Source organism: Chionomys nivalis, chromosome 8 (genome assembly GCF_950005125.1).
Source record: "Chionomys nivalis chromosome 8, mChiNiv1.1, whole genome shotgun sequence".
NCBI classification, from domain to species: domain Eukaryota; kingdom Metazoa; phylum Chordata; class Mammalia; order Rodentia; family Cricetidae; genus Chionomys; species Chionomys nivalis.
In genome coordinates this window covers 3,403,133-3,419,447 of record NC_080093.1, presented here as the reverse complement: position 1 = coordinate 3,419,447, position 16,315 = coordinate 3,403,133, and the positions used below count along the sequence as shown (strand labels likewise).

The window sequence follows — 16,315 nt, the reverse complement described above, 5'->3', positions numbered from 1 at the left end:
CCGTGAGCAGGAGTAGACCCTTGTGCCCTACGGTGTCAAGGCATTCCTGTGAGGGGTTATGTCGATTTCTGTTCTTTGCTCTAGGGAGACTCACCCTCATGTGGGCACCAACATTTCCTGGGTTCTGTACCGAGTTACAGAAAACAGTGGCTCACACGCGTGAATCTCTTGTAGTGAACAGTGGCTCACATGTGTGAATCTCTTGTAGTGAACAGTGGCTCACATGTGTGAATCTCTTGCTGTAGAGAACTGTGGCTCACAGGCGTGAGTCTGTTGCTGTAGTGAACAGTGGCTCACACGCGTGAATCTGTTGCTTTAGGTCTTGACTGTAGATGTTGGTTGCCTGCTACTTCACGTTCCTGCCACTCTGACCTTTCCCAGAAGAAAAACTGATTTGCGCCCAAATTGGCGCTTTCTCCCTTAGTTGCTGCTGTCAGGATATTTTATCAAACAATAGGAAGCAAAACCAAGATGCTGGATATACTTAAGTTATCACGGGGATCAGTTTATAACCTTTCAAATTGTTTCATGGTTCCTCCTAAGGGCCAGCCTGCTGGTTTAGTCAGTGTATTCTGGATTTGAATGAGCTGGGCTGGGACCGAGCAGAGGGTCCTGACTTCACAGAGACTCCTGGGACCCAGCAGAGGGTCCTGACTTCACAGAGACTCCTGGGACCAGCAGAGGGTCGTGACTTCACAGAGACTCCTGGGACTGAGCAGAGGGTCCTTCCTGACTTCACAGAGACTCCTGGGATTGAGCAGAGGGTCCTGACTTTGTACCGGCGTAAATGAAGGGCAGACGGAAATTATAATATGATGGAGGAAGGTCATTGGTTAAATAATAAAGAAACTGCCTAGGCCCATTTATAGGCCAACCCTTAGGTGGGTGGAGTAGACAGAAGAGAATGCTGGGAGAAAGAAGCCGAGTCAGGAGTCGCCATGATTCTCCCACTCCAGACAGACGCAGGTTAAGATCTTTCCTGGTAAGCCAGCTCGTGGTACTACACAGAATATTAGAAATGGGTTAGATCAATATGTAAGAGCTAGCCAATAAGAGGCTGGAACTAATGGGCCAGGCAGTGATTAAAAGAATACAGTTTCCGTGTAATTATTTCGGGGCATAAGCTAGCCATGCGGGCGGCTCGGTGCCGGGGATGCAGCCCACACCGTTCATATTACAACAATAATAAAATATTCAGCTTTAATTAGGGAAAGACTCACAGAACCGAAGTTCCAGCGGGAGCACACCCGCAATCTTTATAAATAAAAAATATCCTCGGGGGACCCCGCCCCCTGCTAGCAAGGTGATTGCCTGGGTCTCCCCTACATGACTTCACAGAGACTCCCCGGACCGAGCAGAGGATCCTGACTTCACAGACTCCTTGGTGCTCTGTCCTGTCCCTTTAAACAAACGATGTTACAAAGAGCTGTTGCTGCCTGACCTCTTACTGTGCCTCAAAGGAAACAGTGCTTTGTTTCCTGTGGGTCGGTGTTTAGCTTTCATGTATGTGTGTGCATCCCATGCCTGCCTGGTGCCCACTGAGGCTAGGGAGAGGAGGGGATCCCTTGGAACTGGAGTCATAGTCAATTGTGAGCCACCATGTGGGAGCAGGGGATCAAGTCTGGGTTCTCTAAAAGGTCAGTCATCTCTTCAGGCCCAGGACACAAGTCTTCATGAACCATGACAGCTAATCTTTGTGGACCACTTCCATAATTTTGATAATTCTGGCTCTTGTATTTGGCCGTGAATGAATCTATTATTTTGGAGACCCATTTCATCATGGCAGTAACCACCGTAGTCCTACGGTTGTCTGCTCTTCTCGGCTCTGGTCTGCAGAAGAAAGCCAACAAACTTCTTCACACATTAATGGCTCACTCACCAATGTATACCACTGGCCAGGTAGACTGTGCAGACTCAGGCCTGCCCATGGCACGTAACTGCTGGCTGGTTCTTCTGGTGTTCCGGAACTGTCTCTCCCAGCATACTCCTGTCTCATATGCAGGTTTCCTCTCTTCCACCCGCAGGGTAACTCGTGAGGTTCAGTTTTGCCCATATATGTCACTCCTTTCCCTAGGCCTCTGAGACTCAGTCCGTGTCACGCTGAGGTATCCCCTGAAGTTCCAGGTTAGACTTTATATTGCCCGTGTTTCTGAAATTTCGCAGTGAAGCCCTTGGATTTCTGTTGATCGAATTCCTATATTGTTGCCACCATCAGATAACCTCCCAAATCCCATATTTCTGTTGCTTTCGGTAAAACATTTGAGCAAATTCCTGTACCTAGTTTAGCTCTTACTCTGTCTCAAATGGGCAATGCTATTGCGTTAACTTTATTGATCAAGTGGTCACGGGACCAAATGGTGACAGCTTGTGAGGCCAGCTGCTTCAGCGAGAGGGGAGCCCGCTCGTCTTCAGTGCTGCTTACTCGGAAGGAGGGCAGCGAGCCACCATCGCAGGCACTGCAGGAGCGACTGAGCTGTCTGTCCCTGTCTGTCTTCCCACCCCTGAGCTGGAAGTGTTGACCAAGTGTCCCACTATCCTTTGGGCGCCAGCACGGCAGCCATTAGGCCATCAGCCTGTTGCTCACCCGTGTTCTGACTCTTGTGTTTGGTCCGTGGTGTCTGCGTTCTCTCTTGGTACCCATTGAAGGCACCTGTACCATTATGACTGCAATCACGCATCCCACTCTTTGGAGCGTGTTTCCCCGCCCCCTTTTCAAATGCGTAAACCACTTAGCGCTCCAACAGCTGTCATGAGAACTCTTCTCAAGCCGTCAGTGGTGAACTCTTCAGTAATGTAAGCCTTCTGCCAGAAAACACCCTTGCTGTGTGAGCCAGCGCGAATGGTGCCTTCTCAACACAGCAGGAGTGAGTTTTCTCCAAGGCCCCTCTTACCTCTCACTTTCTCAAGTCACAAATCCTCTGGGTTGACAAGCAGATTTCTAGGTGAAAGCCCCTTAAAGGAGTCGGGAGGGAGTAGTGGGTGGTCATTCCGCTACACTGATTGGTCTGTATTAGAGGCCCTTTCTGCATCTGTTGAGATGGTCATTTGCTGTTTTCCATTGCATGAGCTGTCCTTGAATGCCCGAGGTGATGTCTGAGGTCCCCATTTCTGCATTGCAGCAGAAGCAGGCACATCTCTGGGGGTCCTTTCCTGGTAGAGGCGTACCCGCCCAGACGTCTGCCTCCTGGAGCACTGCGCTCTTCTGACTTGGATTTCCCCATCTTGAGGTGCTCTGTAGGCCATGCCATTTCTGTAGGCCATGACAGTTTAGTCCATGATATTCCCTCTGGATTCAGGTATGAGGGTATAGCAGGAACTTTTGTCTGCAGGGTTACCAAGCTGCCAGCCCAGAATATATAATAGTATATTATTTCTTCATTGATCATTTGATAGGTATTCTAGTTTCCCCCTATAGCTATCTTGAGTAATGTCACTATGAGCATTTTATTAATAATTGTACAAACCCAGTTTATTCTAAATGGTGTTTTCTCTGTCCTGCCTGTCCTGTGGCCGCTTCTAAGTAATCACTCAGAGACTTAATATTAATTACAAAATGCTTGGCTGAACAGCTCAGGCTTATTACTAACTAGCTCTTTTCTTTTAATTGAACCCATTTCTATTAATCTATGTTTTGCCATGTGTCTTGTGGTTTTACCTGTGCTCTAATATGTCTTGCTTCTCCTGTGGCTGGCTGGCATCTCTCTCGACTCTGTCTCTGTCTTACTCCCTTAATTCAGTTTGACTTTCTCGTCTAGCTTGATTCTGCCTCGCTGTAGGCCAAAGCAGTTTTATAACCCAGCGATGAGAGCAACATGTATTCACAGCACACAGAAGGGCTATCCCACAGCATGCAGGAGGGCCATCCCACAGCACACAGGAGGACTATTCCACAGCACACAGGAGGGCTATCCCACAGCACACAGGAGGACTATCCCACAGCACACAGGAGGGCTATCCCACAGCATAGAGGAGGGCTATCCCACAGCACACAGGAGGGCTATCCCACAGCACACAGGAGGGCTATCCCACAGCATAGAGGAGGGCTATCCCACAGCACACAGGAGGGCTATCCCACAGCACGCAGGAGGGCTATCCCACAGCACACAGGAGGGCTATCCCATAGCACACAGGAGGGCTATCCCACAGCAGTTTATGATCAGAGTTACTTGTCACACATTGTTTCAGATGGTTTCTGGAGATGCACTCCCTTGCTATACTATCAGCAAGGATGAGAAATCTCTGAGAATGGCCTCACTGCTATGAGTTACTGTGTTTTTCTATTTCTTATATCTGTGTTACTGCATACAGAGTGGAGAGAGGTGTAGATTAAAATTTTAAGTAGAAGAATCTTAAAGGTTTCAAAAGCAAAATATAAAGCCACTCAAGCATTAGAAAAACAAACACAGCAAAGCTTCCCGTTGAGGTGACCACACAGAGTTAATGTAGTCACTGAGACCTGAGGATAAAGGCACGCAATCATGCTGTTTGTATGATCTGTAAAAAGAAAAAAAAGCAGTAATGTGCATCTTCAAAGGACAAGAAATAAAGCTAAATCATTAATACGCACAGTCCTCGGCATGACCGAGAAGTATTCGATAGGATTACAAACAACAGAGCAAGTATAAAGAGCATTGAGAAGAACGAACGCAGTATCTGGTGTGTCTGTCTCGGCAGTGAGATCAGATGGTGGTTACGTTAATGTCAAGGAGACCCAGGCTCTGGATCTCCTTACGTAGAATCCATAAACAAACACGTACTGTATTGGAAATTGACCCTGGAATTCTCTCTCTGGCTTCCTGACGGAAGAAAATGGATGTTTATGCCTTGCTGAGTCTTATAAATCAGCATGTTTGATATGATGTGTATAGGCTGGTGACCGTGCAGTTCATAGTGGTTTAAACCAGCGTTCCATACGTTATCCACAGGGTTGAGGTTTCACACCAGTGGCGAAAGCAGACAGAGTTCTGTCAGTAACTTCACACTGACCCTAAATGCCACGTAAAAGTCAAAACCATCCTGCCCCTCAGTGAGCTTGCTGTCCTGTCAGCCGCCTCTTGTCCACGAGTCCCTAGGTCTTTATAGTGGTCAAGATCTGCCTCATGCTGTGCCTCACTGCATGCCCTACCATGTACCTCACTGTGTGCCCTACTGTGTTCCTCACTGCATGCCATACTATGTGCCTCACTGTGTGCCTCACCCCGTGTCCCATTCCACGCCTTACTTCATGCCTCACTGCAGTAACTTAGGAAGCGGCTGACTGTCCCTTTCTACTTAATCTCCCGCCAACCCGAATTGTACCACAGTCATTGTGCTGTATTCAGTTTCTAGGCATGGTTTAAAGTATGGAAGCTGACTATTTAAAACTCCCTTTCACGTTTGTGACCAGATGGTGGCTTCAGGTTCCTCTGGCCTGATCCAGTACCGGTTTCACCTCATCAGCCCCATTCCAGTTAGTTCTGTGTGCGTCCTAGTGGGTGTGAGGACTTGATTGCTGGTCTCTGTGTTTGCTGTCATTTGAGCGTGTTATGTGCAGTAAGTTCCAGCGTTGTTCTCAAACCCAGAGAACTCCATCACTGGCCTCTGCTTTGCAGCCGCTTGCCTCTTACCCAGACTGACCTGTTCTTTGCCCCTCCTTCATTCAGCACGCTATCTCACTGGCTTCTTCCCCAAAGCACGTCTCAGTTGAGATTTGCCCAAGTTGTTGGTGTTCCAGCCAGTGGCCTGATTGCTCGTTCATTGCTGGATTAGTGTTTTGTTTATGGATTTATCACTGTATTCGCCCACTGAGAGATAGATACTTTCTGGCGATTATGAGTAAAGTGTTAGGAAACAAAATATTTTCTTTATGGTTTATATGGCCACAAGTGTTTATTCCTCTAGGATGGCTTCTTAGAAGTAGAGTTGTGGGTCAGCGCTTACAGCACATTCATCTTCTCAGTATTTGCTGGGATTTTAGAGCGGCAGCATCTGTTCATATAAACTGTGAAGCAGGAGGGCTCCAGTGTTCACGTCTTTACCAGGACTTGGCCTGACACCGCAGACACACACACACACACAGAGCATGCCTGTGATAGATACGTAATGGCACACACACACAAAACATGTCTATGATACATATGTGATGTCTCTCACACACACAAACATATCTATTATACATAGGTGATGACACACACAGAGGATGTCTATGATACATATCTGATGTTATACACACAGTACACGTCTATGATACATACGTGATGACATATACAGAGCATGTCTATGATACATACATGTGGTACAAACACAGAGCATGTCCATGATAGATACGTGATGACACACACAGTACACGTCTATGATACATATGTGATGTCACACACAGTACATGTCTATGATACATACGTGATGGTGTACACACAGTGCATGTCTATGATACATATGTCATGGCACACACAGTACATGTCTATGATACATACGTGATGGTGCACACACACAGTGCATGTCTATGATACATATGTCATGGCACACACAGTACATGTCTATGATATATATGTGATGGTGCACACACACAGTGCATGTCTATGATACATATGTCATGGCACACACAGTACATGTCTATGATACATATGTCATGGCACACATACGCGATAACATCATGTGATCTCATTCACCTTTCTCAAATAAGCGATACCATATAAGCCACTGGTAATTTTTCTTGTTCTTTTTAGCTGTCCCTTTGTCTTCTTTGAGGAAGTTCTTTTCAAGTCTTTTGCCCATATTTTGTTCATTTACTTTTTTATTGCTGAATATTTAATATACATTATATATTTGAAGTCTAACTCTTTGCCATGTATATTATCTGCAAAGATTTCTGTCTTTGGATTGCCTTTTATACTATTTTCTTTCCTGGTTTTCGAGACAGGGTTTCTCTGTAGCTTTAGAGCCTGTCCTGGAACTAGCTCTTGTAGACAGGCTGGCCTCGAACTCATGGATCTACCATCCTCTGCTTGCCTACTGCTAGGATTAAAGGTGTGTTTTTAAAATTTTTTTTAGTGTTAGAACAAAAGATTCGATTGGTATTATTTATGAAGTAATAAAAAATAAAATACAAATGAAATATCACTACAAAAAAAGAACAAAAGTTCCTTCCAGCTCAAGGTTTCTAAGGGTTTTATATTTTTATTTTGTATATTTAGGGTTATGTTCTTTGACAGCCATTTTTGTTGTTGTTGTTTTTTATTACAATTTAGCTAAAGATCATTATTTTTTATGTAGCTTTTAATTTCTTATAGCCCGACTTTTTGAAAGACTGGCCTTTCAACACGTATGAGCCTCTGTCTCAGGAAACCTTTCTGAGCACCCCGCCACCACCACTGAACTTCAGTGTCAGGATTTGTTAGCCTCCTCCATGGCTGTAAACTATACTATTGGAGGTCAGTAGGCAGAGCAGAGAGGACGACCAGACTTTGAAATATGAGTGAACTGATTGGAGGGTCACCAGTTTCCCCAGGAGTCTCCTCTGGCCTAAAATATTACAGCTTCAACATGAACATGAGTACCATCACCCACACATGACAGCGGTTACCACCGCCCATACATGACTGTGGTTGTCATCACACACACATGACAGCGGTTACCACCGCCCATACATGACTGTGGTTGTCATCACACACACATGACAGCGGTTACCATTGCCCACACATGACAGTGGTTACCATCACCCACACATGACTGTGGTCATGAGAGTGGTTGTCATCACACACATGACAGCGGTAACCACAACCCACACATGACAGTGGTTCCCATCGCCCACACATGACAGTGGTCATGAGAGTGGTTGTCATCGCCCACACATAACAGTGGTTACCATCACCCACTGACTGTAGTCATGACAGTGGTTGTCATCACACACACGACAGCGGTAACCACAACCCACACATGACAGTGGTTACCATCACCCACACATGACTATGGTTCTATCACCTAGAAGCACCATGGAAATACTGAGATGTTGCATTGTGATGCTGTAGTCAAGTGTGCTGTCTGAATGACCTCAAACAAATGACACATTTAAGGAAGGATGTCTTCTGTAGCCTCAGGTGGAAATATCCCAAAATGCTCAGAAAGGGTAGAAAGGAAAAATAAGACTGTGCTATGTAATAGTGTAGGAACATGAAAAGGAACAAAGTAATGTCACAGGAGCAGTGTGGACAACAGAATGTTGTGTGATGGAAACTGAATAAAAAAGAATAAAGACTTTCGGATTCCATTGGATAAAGTCCAGAAATGGGAAACTAAGCTTTGCAATTAAATCAGGCTGATTTGAGTAGTTGAGAATGGGTTCACCTGTTCATCCATGTGGGTGGTTGTTACATGGGCGTATTGTCTGGTAATTTGATAGCTGTATACTTTTTATTTCTCTTTTTATGTTACAGAACATTGGATTATAGACGATTTGAAAAAGAACATGTATTTGCTTTAAAATGCCAAAGGAATTCTTTGACCAAAGCTTTTATCTGACTTTTATCAAGCGATGTAATTCTAAACCAACCCAGTACAGCAGAAACACCATGTCCATTGATCTGTGTCACAAGTTTGAGTTTATTAGATATCACCCGGATTAGTTGCAGTCCAGACGCATCAAGGAATACTGTTCTCCACGTTAGCCTTCCTAATCCTCGGCCAGGCGGGTCTTCAAAGTGCGCACGTGTCCACATGCTCTGTGGATGTGAAAATCTCTCATGTTCTGGGAGAGTTAGCTGTATTTCTTCGTGAATTTTAAAGGAGTTTACTGTGTTGTATGGGTTCTTGCCCATTCTTAATTTATTCTGTCAACGTGACTATATGGCAACCATTTGATTTGAGTGAGATCGGCCCCTCATGAGCTTCATGGAGGACTAAAGCTCCTTAGTACATCTTTAATGGTTAATAGGAGTGGGTATACCTGCCAAAGTGTGAGAGAAGGTGCTGTGGCATTGGAATTGGTTCTTAAAATGACAAAAAAGTCTGAGATTAAAGTTGACTTACAGCAAAATGTATATTCCAGGCATTCCTCTGATCTGTCTACCTATCATCTGTCTGTCTGTCTATCTGCATCCGAAATTAGACATTCCTATCATCTGTCTACCTATCATCTGTCTGTCTGTCTGTGTTTATCTGAAATCAGACATTCCTATCATCTGTCTACCTATCATCTGTCTGTCTGTCTGCATCGGAAATTAGACATTCCTATCATCTGTCTACCTATCATCTGTCTGTTTGTGTATATCTGAAATCAGACATTCCTATCATTCTTCTACCTATCATCTATCTGTCTGTCTATCTGCATCCGAAATTAGACATTCCTATCATCTATCTACCTATCATCTGTCTGTCTGTCTGTGTTTATCTGAAATCAGACATTCCTATCATCTGTCTACCTATCATCTGTCTGTCTGTGTATAACCGAAATCAGACATTCCTATCATCTGTCTGCCTATCATCTGTCTGTCTGTATCCGAAATCAGACATTCCTATCATCTATCTACCTATCATCTATCTTTCTGCCTGCCTGTCTGTCTGTCTGTATATATCCGAGATCAGAACATTTGGACTTCATCTGCCTTAACCCACAGCAGTCTGGGTGTCCTGAAGGACGGAGATGCATTGCCTCACAGATCTGAAGGCTGAATGGTCCTGGTGCCAGCACTCTTGGTCTCTGATAAGGACCTTCAATGAGAGGGCAAATGGCCGGTTCCTTGTTCTTAACTTCTTGGCTTTTCTTTCACACTGTGCAAGGCAGAGGGTATGTGAGTTCTCTGGTTTCTTTTCTTATGAGATCATAAGTTTCTGTGAACTTTGTGTGAACCTAGACATACCTGGGAAGAAGGAACTCAGTTGAGGAATTACCTTCTTCAGATTGGCTTGTGGCCACCTCTTTGAAACAGTGTTTTAATTGCTAATTGATACAGCAGGAGCCATCTCACCTTGAGTGTTTCATCCCAGGCAGGCAGGCCTGAGTTATATAACAAAGGCAGCTAAGCAGGCCAGTAGGTTGTGTTCCCTCATGGTCTTTGCTTTATTTCCTGCCTCCAGGTTTCTGCTTGGACTTCGCTCGATGTTGGGCTGTAACCTATAAACCTGGTAAACCCTTTCTTCCCCAAGTTACTTTTGGTCATGACGTTCATCAACAGAAAACGAACTGGGACAGACACTGACCTTCTGCTGGAGTTCCTACTTTATGGAATATAGTTGGGCTTTGATACTAACATTTCAGGAGTATCAACAAATGTTCCTTCAACTGCGATAGGGCAGCAGTAACGGCCCCAGTCATGATGCCCCCAGTTTTGCCCTGGCAAATCAGTGAGTTTATTTGGGGTTGCTTACAGGAGCATGGGAACTTCTGAGGAAAACTCGTTCAGTCACCGTGAACCACTCACATAAGCTGGGGTAGGTGCCTGGCTCCAAGAGCCCCTCTCCCTAGCATCTTTTAACTGCCTATGTAATCTTGGTGATAGACACAGCTGTGAGCTCCTCTCTACCTCAGGAGTGTGGGACTTAATGGGACCAATCTCATGGTCTCCTGTTGTCTATATAGATGCATTCATACTGGCAAGTGTGTTTCAGACTCGTGTATGCTAGTTTCGGTTAGATTTTCTATTACTTGTATTTGAAATGATCTGACTGGTAGAGCATCCTAAGTGTACAGGGTAATTAATTATCCCTATTGAAAATGCTCGAGACCCCCCCCCTTCCACTCCATTATGAAATACTTTCATATGTAATGAGATAGCTTGGTTATGCAACCCACTTCTAAACAAAAGGTTCATATGTTTTGTATATCTTACCTACACGGGCTGAAGGTAATTTTCTGCAATGTTGTTAGTGCACCCGTGTCTTCTCGGCACTGTGTGAGGCTGTAAAGGGGAGCAGGCCAACACTTAGAAGCTGGGGTTCTGGAGCCTTCACTTCCAGGCCAGACTTTCTCTGCCTGCAGTCACCCTCCTTACATGCTAGTGTGCTGTGCAGGTTTACAGTCAATGTATTGTTTCCCCAGGGACCCATGTGGCTCATTTAATCTTCAGCTTTGAGCAGATGGGCAAATTGGCAAACCCAGATCCTTTCTCGTCCATCTCACATTTCCCAATTTTGAGTTGGTTTGCTTTGTTAACATTTCAGTTGGTGAGAGTAAAATCCTTGGGTGCGAGGGAATTGACAAGTCATTAGAAGCTATGTTTTGGGATGTTGGTTATTAAAGGAATTTATTTTAAAAATACAACAAAGAGCCAGGCGGTGGTGGTGCACGCCCTTAATCCCAGTACTTGGGAGGCAGAGGCAGGCAGATCTCTGTGAGTTCAAAGCCAGCCTTGTCTACAAGAGCTAGTTCCAGGACAGGCTCCAAAACCACAGAGGAACCCTGTCTCGAAAAATCAAGACCAAAACAAAAGAAAACAAAACAAATACCGAACCAAAACAAAACAGCAAAGTCCAGTATTTTAACACTGTACTACTTTCCAAGGTTTTCCAGTAAAATACAAGAATAATATATGCAAACTAATTTTTAAATATGTAATATCTATTGCTTATATTCAGTTAAGCTGTCTCTATAAATCATTGATAATATTATTTCTCTTTTGTTGCACCAGAGTTCCCTTTTCGTCCCTGACCCTGATTTCAGTACAGACCCATGTCATACTGTGATGTGTGCTTCTAGCTAGATCAGCAGTTCTCAACCTGTGGATCATGACCCCCACAGGGTTTGCATATCAGAATTCCTGACTGTCAGATATTGCATTGCTGTTGGCAGTAGTTTCTGCCCCATCCGGTCCCGCAGATATTCATTCCCAAAGAAACACACAGAGGCCTACATTAATTATAAACTGTTTGGCCTAGTAGCTCAGGCTTCTTATTAACTAATTCTTACATCTTAAATTAGTCCATAATTCTTGTTTGTGTTAGTCACATGGCTTAGTACCTTTTATCAGTAAGGCATTCTCTTCGTTCTTCCTCTTGGTCTGGATGACAGCTGCAGACTGAGCCTTTTCTCTTCCCAGAATTCTCCTGTTCTGGTTACCCCGCCTATACGTCCTGCCTGGCTACTGGTCAGTCAGCATTTTATTAAATTAATAGAAGTGACAATTCTTTACAGGGTACAAGAGCATTGTCTAATAGTACTATGGTGCACACACCAGCCCACTTGGGCGTGGCCTCTTAATGGCTACTGACTGAAGGAATTTCATCAGCACATTGCAATTCATAGCAAATGAGTTAATGAGGTAGGAATGAAAATAATTTCATAGTTGAGGGTCACCACAACATGGCGAACTGTATTAAAGGGTCGACACATTAGGAAGGTTGAGAGCGAGTTCCCTAGATGATATTACTGAATATTCCATGCTTTGTATTAGGAATGTTGTAAAAATAGTCACTGTGTACAGGTTATGTTTGAATTATTGCAGTATCTGTCCCTAAGTTTTCTTCTCACATCTAGTTGACTTCTTTTTTGTTATTTCTGTTACTACTGCGTTCATTACATAGTCGTGTTGAACCCCTGAGAATTCTGGTGCTATAGAACCACATATTTTTCTCTCTTCTCTTACTCTGCCCTGCTCACCCTTCCCTGTCTTCCCTTTCCTTCACTTCCCTCCCTTTCTGTGTTCTTCCTCTCCACTCCATTCTCTGTCCCTCTTCTCCTCCTTTCTTCTCTCTTTTCTTGAAAGTCCCTGTCTCTGGTCTCCTCGGCACCTATACCAGAATTTACAGAAGCCATTTTATGAGGAAGAAATCTCAGAGAAAGTTGCCAAAGCTGATTTTCCTCCTGTGTAGAAATAGTGGTGAGAATAAATCCAAGGGCACAGATGTTTGATGCTGCCCAGTGAACCCTTCGGTTTATCCATAGGAGAAGCTAATGTAAAGAGCAATAGATTTCGCTGAATTAACACAATCAGCGTTTACTTCTCTTCTTGCAAAGTGGAATGGACAGAATTACCATGCACAGCCCTGCCCTTGGTGCTTCCCAGAGAATTTAGGAACTGTAAATTCTGATTATGGCTCCAGGATGTGTCACCAAAGGCCAGTGCCATGCCTTCCCTCTGACTGCTGCCCGGCAGGAGTTCTAGGGCGACTGTTGGGCATAAGCCTCTCATTCCACACACTTCCTCCACAGAAAGTGGTTATAAAGGCTTCATGTTTCATGTTGTTCTGTTTATGTGAGTCAAGGAATTTGAGTGAGAAGGTGTTTTAGATCTAGGAGGAGTCCGCCATCTCCATCTCCAGTCATCTTGTCCTGCACTCTTGTGGTACAAACACTGTGACTGCGCAGAATGACAAGTGAGACACACCGTAGTATTCAGGTTATGTCTAACATAAATGACTGTAGTATTCAGGTTACGTCTAACATAAATGACTGTAGTATTCAGGTTACGTCTAACGTAAATGACTGTAGTATTCAGGTTACGTCTAACGTAAATGACTGTAGTATTCAGGTTACGTCTAACGTAAATGACTGTAGTATTCAGGTTACGTCTAACGTAAATGACTTCTTGTACGGAAGCCGTCATCTACTGCAATTGTTCTTAAGGACACAAATAACAAGCTAGGGTCAGATTAATTATAAAGGATGATAAGATTGCCTTTTACATTTAACTGCAGCTGGGCGATGGTGGCGCACGCCTTTAATCCCAGCACTCAGGAGGCAGAGGCAGGCGGATCTCTGTGAGTTCGAGGCCAGCCTGGTCTGCAAGAGCTAGTTCCAGGACAGGCTCCATAGCTAAAGCAAAACCCGTCTCGAAAAACCACAAAAACAAAACAAAATCCCATTTAACTGGAGTAAAAATGTCAGAGGGAAAATAGCTTTTCCGTTAACACAGGTGAGCATAAAACTCAGCTGCGCTCATCATACTTCCGAGCGCCATCTCTAGCAAGCGTAGGGATTGCACAGAGGCCCTCAGAGTCTTGGGGTCATAGAGTGACCCCTCACAGCGCTTGGTACTATTGCCTCTCCATGGCAGTCATTTTAGTCTGAGTTTGGAATGGCAATTTTGTGTCTTTTGTGTTAAAAATTTAAGGACATAATGATATTTTGAAATTAAAATGGACCCTCAGACTCTAAAGTACCAATTTTCAGCACTATTAATAACATTTACGCTACTAACCTGAGATTAGCATGAGAAATATGGTTTCTATGGAAATAACTGAGATGCAGACAGAACTTCTCAATTTAGACAACTTTGGCAGTCTGAATATAAAATTGTGTGTGTGTGGTGTGTGTATGTATGTATGTGTGTGTATGCATGTGTGTGTATGTGTGTATGTGTGTGTATGTATGTATGTGTATGTATGTATGTGTGTGTATGTATGTGTGTATGTGCGTGTATGTATGTATGTGTGTTGTATATTTTAAGTTGTTAAGCAGCATCCCACAGTGCCAGCCAAATCATGACAATAAAATGCCCCTGGACATTAAACATGCCTGTTTAAGGTAAACCACACCTGGTGGGGAGCTGCTCAGCCCGAGGGCGCCGCGGAGGCTTTTTCAGATACCTAAGATGTTTCAGAATGTAGCACTGATTCAGACTTACTCAGAACGGAATTGGTGTGAAGTGGCCGAAATGATTCTATTTTCATCCTAGGAGTTAAGGAAATGTGGAAAGCACTGACTTGTGAGTTAGCAATTCCCAGATGATTGTTTAATTAGGTAAATTGCATACTTAGTCACTCTCAGAGTTTACCAGGGATTTCTTTTCTAGACAGGATTTTGAACTAAATAATCTCTTAAATCCGTTTTAATGATAAGATGCTGTAATTTTGACAGTACTAAGGATACAGATTTGCAAACTCAATCCCCTGTTTGTCTCCATCAACCCCCCCCCCCCCCGTCGTCTCTGCCAGTACTGTGGCTAAGCACAGGGTCGTACACTAATGAGGAAAAATGTCTTCCCACCAAGCTCTGTGCCCAGACCAGAAGTCTGGTTTTGAGAAGCAGAGAAGTTCATTATTCACACCGATGTATTAGTTTTAAAAAATGACCACTTGTTCGTTTTTACTTTGTGGGAGGGGATGCTTGCATGCCGCAGTTACATGTGGCCCCAGGCGACAGCCCCCAAGAGTGGGTTTTTGTCTTCCATCAGGAGGGTTTCAGAAATCAAACTTGGGTCATCAGGGTGACAGCAAGCACTTTGCTCAGGCCATCCTGGAAGCCTCGTAAACTGAACTTGAAGGGTTATCCCTAATTTAAAGAAGGAATCTAGAATGTAATCAACATTTGTTGATTTAAAATGGCTCAAAAAGGATGAAAGAAAACAAAATTACCTAAGAGATTTCAGAGAATGAATAGTTCCTGTTGTCGAATGAGGAATGAGTCTGTTTATAGGGTAAAGAACATTTAGCTAAAGTACAGGAAAGTTTAGTTGAAACAGTTTACAGAATGTGTCCTCTAAAATGTGGTATGGTAGATACATACTAATCATTATTATCCTGAATGATCTTATTGGTATACAAACCAGGAAAAAAAAAATTCAGTTAAAAAAGAAACAAGTAAGTTGATGATGAAGAAATTCTTTTAGGAAATATTTATCATGACATGTTTTCCTCTATATTTTTAATCTACCTTATGTTATTTTTCTTTACTGCATATTTCAAGTGTATTTTGAACACATTTATCTGTGCTTTATTTTCTAGTTGCTTTTTATCCTTGCTGCTGGTGGCTGCTGTGGTTTGGAAGATCAAACAGACTTGCTGGGCTTCCCGACGGAGAGAGGTAGAGGTCCCATTACCTAATCTCTGTGAGGGTTTGAGCAGCCGTGGATCCCGGCTAATTCATGCATATGCTCTTTCAAGTACAGAGTTACCAAGGCATTTATACGTTAACATTGGACGCTTCTGTTTATAAAATTCCACAGTTGAGCTGGGCAGTGGTGGCGCACGCCTTTAATCTCAGCACTTGGGAGGCAGAGGCAGGCGGATCTCTGTGAGTTCGAGGCCAGCCTGGTCTACAGAGCTAGTTCCAGGACAGCCAGTGCTGTTACACAGAGAAACTCTGCCAGTGCTGTTACACAGAGAAACTCTGTTTTGAAAAACAAAATAAAACAGAAAACAAACGAACCAAAAAAGAAATTCAGAGTTGACAACTATAATTGTTTAGGTCATTCCATGTGCTCATGATAATTGTACTTCAGACAGGATGTGAGCAGAGGCAGTCTTGTGTTGCTTTGCCTGTCCTAACAGCGCTGACCGAGACTGCTATGTGCCAGAAGAGCAAGGCCTCATTCCTCTTGTCTACATGATGATGCTCTCATACACTGAGCTGCTAATTCTCCTTACGATTCGGGGTCAGCTCTGATGGACAGAATGCTAGTTTTTC

At 43.9% G+C, this 16,315-nt stretch overlaps 1 protein-coding gene across 3 annotated transcripts in view; it reads left to right on the top strand.

The window, feature by feature from the left end:
• The window catches only part of Atrnl1 (attractin like 1), a 548,573-nt gene that overhangs the window by 182,685 nt on the left and 349,573 nt on the right, over positions 1 to 16,315 (top strand). For all 3 annotated transcript variants that reach the window (XM_057777516.1, XM_057777515.1, XM_057777517.1), the window contains exon 26: positions 15,634 to 15,712. In XM_057777516.1, coding sequence (XP_057633499.1) covers positions 15,634 to 15,712 — 79 coding nt within the window. The remainder of the gene's footprint in view (positions 1 to 15,633; positions 15,713 to 16,315) is intronic.